The sequence below is a fragment of the Trachemys scripta genome, chromosome 1, assembly GCF_013100865.1.
Source record: "Trachemys scripta elegans isolate TJP31775 chromosome 1, CAS_Tse_1.0, whole genome shotgun sequence".
Classification (NCBI taxonomy): Eukaryota; Metazoa; Chordata; order Testudines; family Emydidae; genus Trachemys; species Trachemys scripta.
Genome location: NC_048298.1, coordinates 341,880,481 through 341,894,411, shown reverse-complemented (window position 1 = coordinate 341,894,411; position 13,931 = coordinate 341,880,481). Strand labels below are relative to the sequence as shown.

General features: G+C 54.4%; 1 protein-coding gene across 1 annotated transcript; it reads left to right on the top strand.

Annotated features, from left to right (window-relative positions):
• Positions 1–1,614: 1,614 nt before the first annotated feature.
• Positions 1,615–4,113, top strand: LOC117871379 (zinc finger protein OZF-like; the record flags this gene model as incomplete). Its single annotated transcript, XM_034759304.1, is given in 1 exon segment — positions 1,615–4,113. A coding segment is annotated over 1 exon segment (1,549 nt), but the record flags the coding sequence as incomplete, so codon positions are not given.
• Positions 4,114–13,931: the final 9,818 nt, after the last annotated feature.

The following is a 13,931-nucleotide window of genomic DNA, read 5'->3' as shown; positions in this document are numbered from 1 at the left end:
CGTGAGTAAAAACCTCACTTCTTCGGATGCATCCGAAGAAGTGAGGTTTTTACTCACGAAAGCTTATGCCCAAATAAATCTGTTAGTCTTTAAGGTGCCACCAGACTCCTTGTTGTTTTTGTAGATACAGACTAACACGGCTACCCCCTGATACTTGAGAAATGATGAAGGGCATGGAACAACTTCCGTATGAGGAAAAATTAAAAAGACTGGGATAGTTCAGCTTAGAAAAGTGATGACTAAGCAGGAATATGATAGAGGTCTATAACATCATGGGTGCTGTAGAGAAGCTGAATCCAGAAGTGTTATTTACCCCTTCACATAACACAAGAACAGGGATCACCCAATGAAATTAATAGGCAGCAGGTTTAAAACAAACATGAAGTATTTCTTCACACCACACACAGTCAGCCTGTGGAACTCATTGCCAGGGGATGTTGTGAAGGCCAAAAGTATAACTGGGTTCAAAAAAGGATTACATAAGTTCATGGAGAACAGGTCCATCAATGGCTATTAGCCAAGATGGTCAGGACACAACCCCATGCTCTGGGTGCCCCTAAGCTTCTGACTGCCAGAAGCTGGGACTGGATGACGGGAGGGATCACTCAATAATTTCCCAGTTCTGGTCATTCCCTTTGAAGCACCTGGCACTAGCCCCTGTCAGAAGGCAGGATACTGGGCTAGATGGTCCACTGCTCTGACCCAGTGTGGCCTGTCTCATGTTCTCAATGGGCAGCAGGTTTAAAATAAATAAAAGGAAGTAGTTCTTCACACAGCGCACAGTCAACTTGTGGAACTCCTTGCCTGAGGAGGTTATGAAGGCTAGGACTATAACAGCGTTTAAAAGAGAACTGGATAAATTCATGGTGGTTAAGTCCATTAATGGCTATTAGCCAGGACAGGTAAGGAATGGTGTCCCTAGCCTCTGTCTGTCAGAGGGTGGAGATGGACGGCAGGAGAGAGATCACTTGATCATTGCCTGTTAGGTTCACTCCCTCTGGGGCACCTGGCATTGGCCACTGTCGGTAGACAGGATACTGGGCTGGATGGACCTTTGGCCTTTCTTATGTTAGAAGGATTCTGCAGGCTTGTTCGCATCTGGAGGACCTCACTGCTTTCAGTGGAGCTGCACAGATGCAACTCAGGGTAGCAACTGGCCCCAGAAGTGGCACTTCGCTGGCATCTCTGTTGAAGATGCCCAAACCAGAAGAGAATCCCTCTCTTCCCTCCAGCAGAGGCAGCGGGCCTGATTCTGACACCACTGTAGCTCTGCTAGCTTCCCTGGAGTTACTCCTGGTGCCAAGTGAGAATTAGGCCTGAACTGCCATGGCCTTGCACTTTGCATGGTCACGCACACCTGTGCAAACTCCCTCTGAATGGCAGCCTCTTCCATGCCCTCTGCAGAGATGCCCTGGCTAGACACGGGGCACAACAGGGAGAACTTGAGACCGGAGGCTCTGCACCAGATAACCCCCTAGCAGAGCTGTGTGAGGAGATGGCTGTTTACACAGACCCTCTGGTAACTGCACTCCAGCGGGAAGTGGTTTGGCCTGGTGCTGTTCCCTACCTTAGCAGCCACTAACAGTGTCTCTGGCTTCTCTTTCCCCTGCCCTGCACAGGTGACTGGGCTGCGAAAGCCGTTAAGGAAGAAGGTCCGGGAGAGGACCATACCAAGGAGCTGGAGGCTCCCTGGGTGCTGGCAGGGAAGCTCTACAAGAACCCTCTGACCCCCGGGAGCCAGGCAGGGAGCGGGCATGACGCTCCCGCTGAGTGTACCAGGGCCCTTGGGAAGCACAGCGCCCGGGCCTCCCAGCCGAGGAGCCCCGCGGGGGAGCTGGTGTTGGCTTGCGGCGACTGCGGGTGGCGGTTTGGAGATGTGGCGTCCCTGGGCGAGCACGAGCAAAGCCACGCGGCGGAGCGCACCTTCATCTGCACCGACTGCGGCAAGAGCTTCGGGCGGCACGCCACCCTGGTGGAGCACCAGCGCGGCCACACGGCGGAGAGCGTCTTCGTCTGCACCGACTGCGGCAAGAGCTTCACCCACAAGGCAGCACTCACCGTGCACCAGCGCACCCACGTCCGCCAGCGCCCCTACCGCTGCGCCCAGTGTGACGGCGCCTATGGCTCCCACGCCGAGCTGGCCGCCCACCAGCAGGCCCACGCCAGGCCGGCCGTGGCCTCGGAGGAAGGTGCTGAGCTGGCCGCGCCCCTGCGGGCCCCCGAGGCTGAGAAGCCCTTCCCCTGCATCGACTGCGGCGACAGCTTCCGCTCGCACCCCGCCCTGCTGAGCCACCAGCGCATCCACGCCGAGGAGCGGCCCTACAAGTGCACCAAGTGCGGCAAGAGCTTCTGCTTCCACGCCGAGCTGGCGTCGCACCAGCTGTGCCACCCCAAGGAGCGCTGGTTCCCGTGCAGCACCTGCGAGCGGCGCTTCAGCTCCAAGACCGACCTGATCCTGCACGAGCGCACCCACCCCGAGTCCAAATGGTGCCTGTGTGCAGACTGCGGCAAGATCTTCGCCTGCCAGGCTGACCTCAGCCGGCACCGGGCCAGCCACGCTGCCAAAGTGCACGCCTGCCCCGAGTGCAGCAAAGCCTTCAGCTACCTGACCGACCTCATCATGCACCAGCGCTCGCACGCCGAGAGGCTCATCTCCTGCAACAAGTGTGGCAAGGGCTTCGGCTCCCGCACCGACCTCCTGATTCACCAGCGCATGCATGGCGACAGCCAGTCTTTCACCTGCACTCAATGCGGCAAAGCCTTCGGCTCCCGCACTGACCTCATCACGCACCAGCGCTCGCACGCCGAGAGGCTCGTCTACTGCAACAAGTGCGGCAAGAGCTTCGGCTCCCGCACCGACCTCCTGATTCACCAGCGCGTGCACGGTGAGAGCCGGTCCTTTACCTGCACCCAGTGCAGCAAGGCCTTCGGCTCCCGCACCGACCTCATCATGCACCAGCGCAGCCACCGCGACCGCCAGTCCTACTCGTGCGCCGAGTGCGGCCGCGTCTACAGCAACCAGTCCTACCTGGTGGCCCACCAGCGCATCCACACCGGGGAGAAGCCGTACAAGTGTGCCGAATGCGGGCGCAGCTTCAGCCACAAGTACCACCTGGGCAGGCACCAGCGGACACATGCAGGGGGCACCCCGCCCATGTACTGAGCCCCAGGGCCTTTGCCACCTCCACCAGGGAGTGCACGGGGAGCGGATGGGGAGGAGGGAAGGGGAGTTGCACAACATTGCAAGGGAGGCTGCACCTTGCCCCCGTGGCAGGTGAAACACCTATGACATAGGCTGAGTGCGGTGCCGATGCAAGTCAACACTAAGGGGGAGAGACTTCTCAGACATGAAACTGGTGAGCACCCCCACGCCTCTCCCCCTGCAAGAAGTTCAGTGTCCTCTGAAATTTCCTTGCAGGGAGGGAAATCTCACCCCGGAGTGACAGCTGCTTCCTGACAGGTTATCACGAGCAAGACAGAACCGGACGAAGAGCTAGAGAGACCTGGGCATGCTACGGAGCCATAGGAAGTTGGGCAAACGCTGTTAAACTAAGCGTGGGGGGGTCAAGGGGCAAAAAATGGACTCAAGCTGGTTCTTGTTCCCCTTCAGCAGCGAGATTTCTCGTCTGTGTCCCCTTTTCGCCCCTCCCCCTCCTTCTCCTGCCCAGGAGGAATGAAACAAACGTAAGGAAAGCCACTGCCATCACTAGACTCACCAAATTCATGCACGTGCTACGTGAAGGGTGTAACTAAGTCCGTACCCAGAACTGTGAGACCATGCGGGGTGAGGTCCTTTAGCTTGGTGATTCAGTTCCAAAAACTGCTGCAAAGTCATCCCCTGCCCTAATGTTTAGGGGACCGAAACAAGTAAAAATGGCATTGAGCCAGCTGGTCTGAGGCCCTTCCCACCCTGAAGGAACGAGGGGCTGAGTTAGCTACGGACAATGGGCTGTATCCTCAACTGGTGTCAATGGTACAGCTCCGCTGAAGCCAAGAGAGCTGGGCCAGCACCCAGCAGCCGGGTGTCTGGCCCAAAGTTAAGGGGGATGTGATGTATTCCAGTGTCTAAAGGAAAGCCTTCACAACAACATGTGGGTGCTGTCATAGAATCACAGACTATTAGAGTTGGAAGAGACCTCAAGAGGTCATCTAGTCCAACCCCTGCTCAAAGCAGGACCAACCCCAACTAAATCATCCCAGCCAGGGCTTCGTCAAGCCGGGCCTTAAAAACCTCTAAGGATGGAGATTCCACCGCCTCCCTATGTAACCCATTCCAGTGCTTCACCACCCTCCTAGTGAAATTGTGTTTCCTAATATCCAACCTAGACCTCCCCCACTGCAACTTGAGACCATTGCTCCTTGTTCTGTCATCTGGTACCACTGAGAACAGTCTCGATCCATCCTCTTTGGAACCCCCCTTCAGGTAGTTGAAAGCAGCTATCAAATCCCCCCTCACTCTTCTCTTCTGCAGACTAAACAATCCCAGTTCCCTCAGCCTCTCCTCATAAATCATGTGCCCGAGCCCCCTAATCATTTTCATTGCCCTCTGCTGGAGTCTCTCCAATTTATCCACATCCTTCTTGTAGTGGGGGCGGGGGCCCAAAACTGGACACAATTCTCCAGGTGGCCTCTCCAGGGCCGAATAGAGGCGAATAGTCACTTCCCTCGATCTGCTGGCAATGCTCCCACGAATGCAGCCCAATATGCCATTAGCTGCCTTCTTTAAGGCCTCCCCCATGTTGTCTCAGCTAAGGCCTGTTTCAAATCCTTTTCTATGTCCTGGTTTCTGCACCACTGAGCCTGTCTGGAGGGGAGAGGACATTTGAAGGGGCAGAGCGTGGTGCCCCCTCCTTCTGCAGGGCTGGGGGCAGCAGACAGGCTCTGGGCCAAGGGCATCCCCTGTACGATAAACGCCTCGCGGTGAGGGGTGGCCTCTAGGAACCAGCCAATGAAAGCAAAGTGAGAGCATCCCAGGAAGCCGGCCACCAGCCCATGACGTGGAGGTGATGCAGCCCCCCTCATCTCTGACACACGTTTGGTCCCTGGAGACAAGCAAGCCCAGCAGGCCCTTCTCCAGCTTGATGTGAGTACGAAGGGCTAAACAAAGTGTTGCATGCTGGGACCTCTCTCCATGGGCTGAACCCCTCCATAGGCACGATGAGGCTGGCTGTGGGCTGTGTTGTAGAACTCTCTATCTGGCTACTTGGCTGTGTTTTGGCCACCCCGTCCACTGAAACCCAGTGGGCTGAACTGGGTGGAAATATGCCTTAATTTAGCACGTTGGGAAGGAACCATAATGCTGCTTGATATGAGGGGAGAGTGCTGCAGAGTTTGGGTCTGATTACAGAGTTGCCGCTTCCATGTAGGAGAGGGCCTGACTGCAATGGGGCAGGGGTGGGGAGGAGACACTCTTTCCATGTGTCCTATGATACAGGCCCGGCTGTTTGTTTAATTCTGAGCATTAGAACATCAGAGGCGACCCGTTCAATGAAGTCAGAGTTCCCATCCGCTCCGTGCACTCGGATTTCCTTTGTTCACCTCAGTCTGCCAAGAGCCGGCACTTTCACTGAGCTGTTGTGCACACCCGGCCTAAACCACACGTTTCGGAGGGAAATTGCTTTGTAAATACGTGATCCTAGCAGAGAATTGCAGCTCTCCTCGGGCACTTCTGTGTCTGAAGCACTTTGGATACACCGTGGCGCCCAACAGACATGGCCTTTGCTCTTGTTTCATTTCTAAATTGATTTCCTGTCCCTGGGGTTGTCCTGCCTTAGCTCAGAGACCAGTTGAGCGCACTAGCTGTTCCTTGGTGGTGTAGAGCTTCCTTTGGAGGGTTTGGCCCTGGTAGACAGAGGACGAAGACGGTTAAGAGGGGATGCGTATTTTATTCACGAGCATTTTAAAGGAACAAAATCAAAACTGTCGTAGTTCAGTAGTACACACAAGTTCCGTGTCCAATACCTGTAAGAATGATCTGTGTGCGTGTGCTTCAACGTGTCACCTGGGGAGAGTTCGGCCAAAATCCACCGCTTTGCGACTGTAGAGGAAATTCCCTGGAAAGCAAAACTTGGTGCCCAGTGACCCAGCTGAAAGCATCCCCTTGGTGTTCAAACTTCCATGTTCGGTTTCAACCCCGTAGATCAGCCGCGGGGAAGGAAGCACTACAGGCTTTGACTCCTACCTGTGTGTTTCTCTCCCTTAAGACTTTTAATAAAGTTAGTTCGTTTAAGCCCACGTTACAAGCACAGTTTGTTCTTGTTGGTGTGCTCCGAGGCTCCAGCAGGCTGGCTGAGCTGCAGGGCCCAAGTCCTGTGTGTATTTGTACTGCAGGGGCTAGCGCTCCGGGGCTTGTAGCGTTAGGTGTTGTACAGAGCGCTGCCCTCGCTGGGGAACTCACAGCTCCCACATGTTTTGAAGGTCACTTCATGCTGGTGAATAGTGCTGAGCTGGCAGCCAGTAGAGGATTTCTCTGCAGAACCGGGGCAGTGGCACTGCAAGATTTCTCTGTGCATGGCCCCTCATTCCCTAAGCTGCAGGGGCCCCCAGAGTTCAGAGGCTGACGGACAGTGGTGATAGGCTCAGGGCAGCGCCCATGCGTCTGCTGCTGCTCTCCCACCAGGGGCCTTCACACTGGGGAAGGAGAATAGAGCCCTGGGAGTTGCACCTCATTTACCTGCCCCCTTTAGCTCCATTCACAGGGACTGGGCCCCACTTCGTAGAGCTGAATGTCCTGCTTCTCCGTGTGTGGGAGATTCGTCCAGTCATCACGGCTGATGCCGGCATGGGGAGTTGCCTCCTCCAGACCCTGGCTGCCCTGGCCTCACTTCCTGCAGAGGGGTGGGGCAGGATTTTTAGCCTTGGCCAGTTGTAGAGGGTGGGGGGGGGGGTTTGTTTGGCTGAGCTGGGGGGAATGGATAGGGCTTCCTGTGTGTCCCCAGAGTAGATGGCAGGGGTGTTTGGCTGAGCCAGGGCTCTCTGTGCCTGCCCTGCAAGTAGATGTGGGGGTATGGGTCCTGCTGATTCCGGTGGGGCTCTCCATGCCTGAACCCCAAAGTAGGTATAGGGGGGTGCACCCTGGTTGGCCCCCCAATGTAGGCAGGGAGGGAGGAGGCCAGAGGGGGTGGCTAGGAGTAGGGAGGAGGCCAGAGGAGGTGGCTAGGCCTATGTCTGCCCTCCAGAGTAGTGGAGTGCCCTGTGTCTGCCTCCCAGGGTAGGTGAGGGTGCCCTGGGCTGCTCTTTAGGGTTAGTGTGGGAGGCACCCCATCTTAGATTGGCTCTGAGACCAACACACTCCTGGCCTTCCTGTCTGCCCCACAGAGGCCTGGCGGCCGGGGCTAGAGCAACCTCTGGAGGCACCAGTTTGCTGGGGGGAAGCTGGAGCCTGCTGCATGGGAATCGCAGAGCTCTGCACAGGGGCAGGCTGGGACACCCTCTGTGCACCCGCTCCCTCCCGGGGAGCGCCCAGCAGAGCACTACAGCTGCAGGCCTGAGCCCAGGGGGCGGCTTGGAGCCCATGCCCAGCCCTTGCACTAGGGCAGGCTTCTGGAAGCACTCCAGCCTGCTGGGCCTGCCAGCCCCGTGTGCAGGGATGGGCCCTGTACTGCACCAAGGGGTCTGGAGCGTAACACATAACAACGGTGCAGCAGCAGGAGAGAGCTCGCCCCCTCGTGCGAGATCACGAGTGATGCATCGAGGCAGGGGAGTCGTCCTGGCACAACGCTAGCACGAGAGGTGAATTCGGCCCGAAGGCTTGTCCCGAGATGCTACAAATCAAGTTCCACCTAGTTCTCAAAATATTTCCCCCCACCCAGAGGCAGAGCGTGCCCAAAATGTTTGGGAAAAGGCATGATCCCAGGACCTTTCCACCCAGCTTCTGGGTGAGGTGCAGATAAGAATCTGGTTTGGAGCTTCTTCTCCGACCCGAACAAAACTGGCCCCCTGCTAGTCACAATGACTAGAGCAGCGATTCTCAGGCCCCAGTGCAATCGGTGGTACCCCAAAAAGCCACAGTCGTGTGAATTCATTGTTTCATTTACTACACTGCTATACAGTCACATCTCAACAGTACGACAGGAGAAATATTTAATTCTATGTGTCGGTATTATATATATTATTTTAACAGCAAAATGACTGACCAATATTATTATTTTATCAACTACAGTTGGTAACTACAAGCCTCAGTCTGAGTATCACTGGCCTAGAGTCTTCTCTGGCTGCAAACAGAGAAACCATCAGCGCAATAGAGAAATGTACACGGTGATCGGAGACGCACCCTCTGACCTGCTCCAGCCCGTCAAGCGAGAACCTTTCTCTTTTGCACCAGCTGGCTCAGCCGGTCACGAGTCTCTTTGGTTTTGACCCCGTACAGGATGGGGTTTAGCAAGGGAGGGAGCAGGAGGTAGAAGTTGGCTAGAAGCGGGGCAACGCTGTGATCAACATGGTGTGTTAGGACAGAAACCAGAGCTGGAGCGTAGGAGGGCAGCAACGGTGCTGAAAGCTTTATGGTGGGAGGGCCAAGCCAGCCCGGGCCACCATGCAGTACGACAGGGTGATGAGCAGCACATCAGCTCCCACCACCTACCCACACGTGACACTGATGATGATAGCGGCGGAGGCAGCTTCATCACCACCAGGTGTGACCAATAGGTGTGAGCCATGACCTTGCTTCTGCAGGAGGGCAGCCTTGCCGCCCAGAAAGCTATTGGTGTGATAAAGACTGTGTCTCTGATCATCACCTCTGCCCTGATCCTGGCTAGCACAGGGCGGGTTCATATCTCAAGAGATGTCATGTGGCAGTGGTCCCCAAACTTTTCAGTCACGCTCCCCCTTACCCCTGTCTACCCCCCACCCCCGGGAGCCAGGCCAGGAGTGGGACCGTGGCTTGTGGGGGGCCACAGACAGGGGTAAGGGGGCTGATTCTGGGAACGGGAACAGAGTCGCAGGCAGGGGTGGAGGCTGGGGGCAGGGCTGGGACCAGGAACAGAGCTGCAGCTGGGGTCCGAGGCTGGGGGCGGGGCCGGAGCAGAGTTGGGGGTGGAGTGGGGCACTCCCTCCCCACCCCTGTGGGGGCTGGCCTGGGACCTGCCACCCCTACCCCCCCAAGCATTTATCTGCCCTCCCCTGTGCGGGGTGCTACACAATTTGGGGACCACTGGCATATGGCAATGTAACGATCAGAGGCCGTGGCTAGCAGCATTGTCGACTCCATGATGGAGGAGTGAATGAAAACCATCTGGACCAAGCAGGCATAGAAATTAATTTCCCCCAAACCGAACCACAGTACGCACAGCATTTTGGGCAAGTTCTAGATAAATCACAGCCAGCATGCACAGGAAAATATCCAGAGGCTTATGGAGGCTTGGCTCTGTCTGGATAGCGATAAGGAGATGTGCAGTGCCCCAAAGTGTACATTGAGGACAGAGGGATGGAGAGCCAGGAACATGCAGCTTCCAGGCCTGACCCACCAGCAGGACGAATGAGAGGGGTTGACGTGACTGCTGTTAAATGCTGACATCGTTCATGGTCTGCAGCAGACGGGACTTCAGGAACTACAGTCAGCAGCCAGGTTAGGACAGAAAAACAAAGCGGATGCATGTAAGCTGCATAGAAACCAAACTGGGATTGCTACAGACCCTGGGTGCAGAAGGACCCAATATGCTTACCCTTGCTCAGCACTGTCAAACCCAGGTTACCAAAAATTACGAGTCAGCCACGCCCCAAATCATGAGATTTTAAAAAGAAATCCACGTGAAGCGCTGTCTGTCTCCTGGCTTTGCACCTTTAAGGGTCACGTTGGAAGCTCATCTCTGCAATTATAAGGAACTTTTTAAATATTTTTTTAAATGAAAGCTGAGACTCTGGTGTAGTCAGTTGGCTCCAGGAGCTGGGGCTTTAAGATAAACACTTAAAATCATACAATTTCACTCACCACTGGAATGCGGCTAACTCTGGTGCAGAACAGCTAGATGATGGGGCCAGGAGGTAAGGCAATGTGATGAGAGATAAATGGGGATTCTGAAGGCAAGGGAGGAGATGTTTATGTGGGGAGGAAGGGGAGCCGGTGAAGAGACTCAAAGGCAAAGGATGGGGTCAGATTGACAGGACAGAAAGATAATTTGTGGCCACATTTTGGATGGATTTTGTGTGGGTGTTAGGAGAGGCATTGTCTTTACCAATGCTGCAATATTAATGGCCACACGATAGTTCAGCATCCTGGTGGGAGGGCTCATTCCAAAACTAGTTCTACGGCATTAAACTTTATACAGGGGGATTAAAAAAAAAACAAATAACGCTGGCCAAATCAGTTTTGTACTCGAGGTGAAACGAATGGAATTACATCAGTTTACGTGAGTGATAACTGGCTCAGCATTTACTCTGTGCTTTATAATCGGTTGTGCTGAACGAAGAGGCAAAGAGTGCTATTAATACGCCACTAAACCCCTGAAACCGCCCGGCCCCCTACAGCTGACATTGAATCCTTGCATAAATACACACCAGTTGCACTAGGCTCTGTTGGGTTGAATGCTAACTCTGCATGTAAAATCAGGAAATGACGAATAGCCACTGAGGTATGTACTGTTCATTTATTTTTCAATTTATCAAAGCAATTTAGTAGGGCCAGCAGAGGGGTTGTAACCCGCCACATAAGCTGCCCCAAAGCGGACAGCGGACCATCTCCTCCCCTGCCTGGAATCCTCCAACTCTCTGGGCCCCACTGTATATGCTGAGGTGACTTAGACACTGCTTTCTTTTTCATGCAACGCACTGTCAACCTCTGGAACTCCTTGCCAGAGGGGGTTGTGAAGACCAATAACATAACGGGGTTCAAAAGGGAGCTAGATTGATTCATGGAAGATAGGTCCAGCAATGGCTATTAGACAGGATGCACCCCTTGCCTTTCAGAAATTCTGGCTGGTGAGTCTTGCCCACATGCTCAGGGTTTAGCTGATCGCCAGATTTGGGGGTGGAAAGGAATTTTCCTCCAGGGCAGATTGGCAGAGGCCCTGGGGGGTTTTCACCTTTCTCTGCAGCGTGGGGCACAGGTCACTTGCTGAAGGATTCTCTGCACCTTGAGGTCTTTAAACCACGTTTTGAGGACTTCAATAACTCAGACTTAGGTCAGGGGGCTGTTACAGGAGTGGGTGGGTGAGATTCTGTGGCCTGCGCTGTGCAGGAGGTCAGACTACATGATCATAATGGTCCCTTCTGACCTTAAAGTCTATGAGGATGGGCAGGGATGGTGTCCCTAGCCTCTGTTTGCCAGAAGTTGGGAATGGATCACTTGATGATTCCCTGTTCTGTTCATTCCCTTTGGGGCACCTGGCACTGGCCACTGTCAGAGGACAGGCTACTGGGCTGGATGGACCTTGGGTCTGATCCCGTAGGGCCGTTATGTTTATGGCTTACAGATAAAAACAATACTCAGCAAACCAGCTTCTGATGGAAACACCAGGGGGAAGTGTCCTCCTGGCTGCCCCAATACCCTCGTTTCAATCCAAGCATGCTGTGGTGTTGGCAAACCAGGTGCCAGCTCACGCCAAGGTCCCTCGCCTCGCTGAGCACTGACTAACACATAGCTGGAAACCCGTCTGGCTCACCTGTGTGTTGGTATTGTTAAAATAGGCATTCGATTTCTAAAAATATGTTGAGTGTTCACACTTTATGAAATGCTTGCAAGTTGCTGCCTGCATTAATGGTAACCCCTGTACCCCATGTTAAAGATAATATTTAAGTGCTCTGGAACTATAAAAGTGTTTGCTATGAAACTGGAAACCCCCATAGTTAGGGGAGAAGCTTTACCAAATATGAGATATTAGTTTTCCCCAAGAGGTATAATCTCCTGCCCAACAAGAGAAGGCCCATAGAAACCAGAGAAGCCACTGTGGAAAAATCACAGGACGAAAGACGTACAGGTGGACTCATCCCATCAGCTTGATCTGGGGAGGGGGGTGGGGGGGCGGAGTGAGTGGGGGGAGAGAAGGAATCCCCAGTTGCTTAGCTTGGGTTAGCTTTAATGGACACACCAAACTTGCATATTACAGCAGCTTCTATTCTCCTTTTGGAACCTAGGACTACCACTCGCTGGTGCGTGTATGTTTACCTGCTCTACACTTGTAAATAACTCACTTCTTTTTTCTTGGTTAATAAATCTTTGATTGGAGCGGTTTCTTTGGTGTGAGATCTAAGGTGCATTTGGGGTAAGTGACTGGTCCTTTGGGAGTGGGAGTAACCTGAATATTGTGATTTTCGGTGTAAGGTACCATCTATCACAAAGGCAGGCTTACCTGGGTAGCAAGACAGATCAGCGTACTCAGGCGACTGTCTGTGACTCCATGGTAAGGCTGTTGTAGTGCTTGAGGGATTCACACTGATAGGTGGTTGGTGAAATCCAAGTATAGAAGTCACAACCGCTTTGGGACGTGTACCCTGCTCCTTAGCCGTCTACCCTGAGGTTGGTACTTGCGCTCCTTGGCCACTCCAGCCCGCCGACACATGCTGTTTGTGCTTCAGTACAAATTATTGCCATTGTTCATAAGCACACAGCCTCCCCTGGCCCCAGCAATCACCCTGCACTACAGCCAGTGATTTGATCTCAAGTCTCACCATATTTGATGTTTTCCTTGGCATCCCGGTTCCTGGGATTGAGAATCTCAGCTGTAAAGAATACAGCGATTCTTGGCCTTTTGGTTACAGGGAAAAGCTTGAAAACATGCCCCAGGTGCCCCCTCATGGCCTAGAACCCAGAAGACAGAATGAGCCCCAAAGTACCTATTTTTTGAGACTTTTAAGCAAATCTCATGGTTATTTGAGGTCTGACTCCTACATTTTGAATAAAGCAACAGAGGGTCCTGTGGCACCTTTAAGACTAACAGAAGTATTGGGAGCATAAGCTTTTGTGGGTAAGAACCTCACTTCTTCAGATGCAAGTAATGGAAATTTCCAGAGAAGTGAGTTTCTTACCCACGAAAGCTTATGCTCCCAATACTTCTGTTAGTCTTAAAGGTGCCACAGGACCCTCTGTTGCTTTTTACAGATTCGGACTAACACGGCTACCCCTCTGATACTTGACATTTTGAATAGTTAAGGTTGACCCAGGGTTAACCTAACCTAACCTATTCCCACCCACAGCTCTGCCATTCCAGGCCCAGGCCCTTCCCACAGATCTGCCAGCGCACTGCAAATTGTCCTGCCCTGTGACACCCCTGCTGCCCCCGTCCTGGGGCTCTGCTCCCAGACCTTAACCCTGCCCTGCAGCACCTTCTGCTAGTCCAGACGGTGGTTGACAAGTAACCCAACATACCACAATCTGCGGCTGTTCAAAGGACACCGCAACCGGCCTTCACAAGGGGCCCATGTACCTCCTGCAAACGTGCCCCGGGCAGGGGCAGCCCCCCCCTTTACATTCTGGCCACCGAGCTCACACATGCAGCTGCTGGAACCTGCCCCCCCCAGCCCAGGTGCCTCTCCTTTGGGCCACCTGCCCCACCACAGGGCCTCAGAGCCCGGCTGGGAGCGGGGAGGGGGCAGGCCCCAGCTCTGCGGAGGGAGAGAGAGGCCCACAGGGAAACACCGACTAGTGGGCTCATAATGGGCCTGTGCTAGCCACCCTGCCACCGTGACAGGGAGTGACACTGCCCCCCACCTCGAGAGTGAGGCTCCAGCACCCCCAAATATCCCCTCCCCGTACACACACACCCCTCCAGCGCCTCCCAAACACCCCCTCCCCATACACACACACACACACCCTCCAGCACCCCCAAATATCCCCTCCCCGTACACACACACAGACCCTTCAGCGCCCCCCAAATACCCCCTCCCCGTACACACCCACCCCCTCCAGCGCCCCCCCAAATACCCCCTCCCCGTACACACCCACCCCCTCCAGCGCCCCCCCAAATACCCCCTCCCCGTACACACCCACCCCCTCCAGC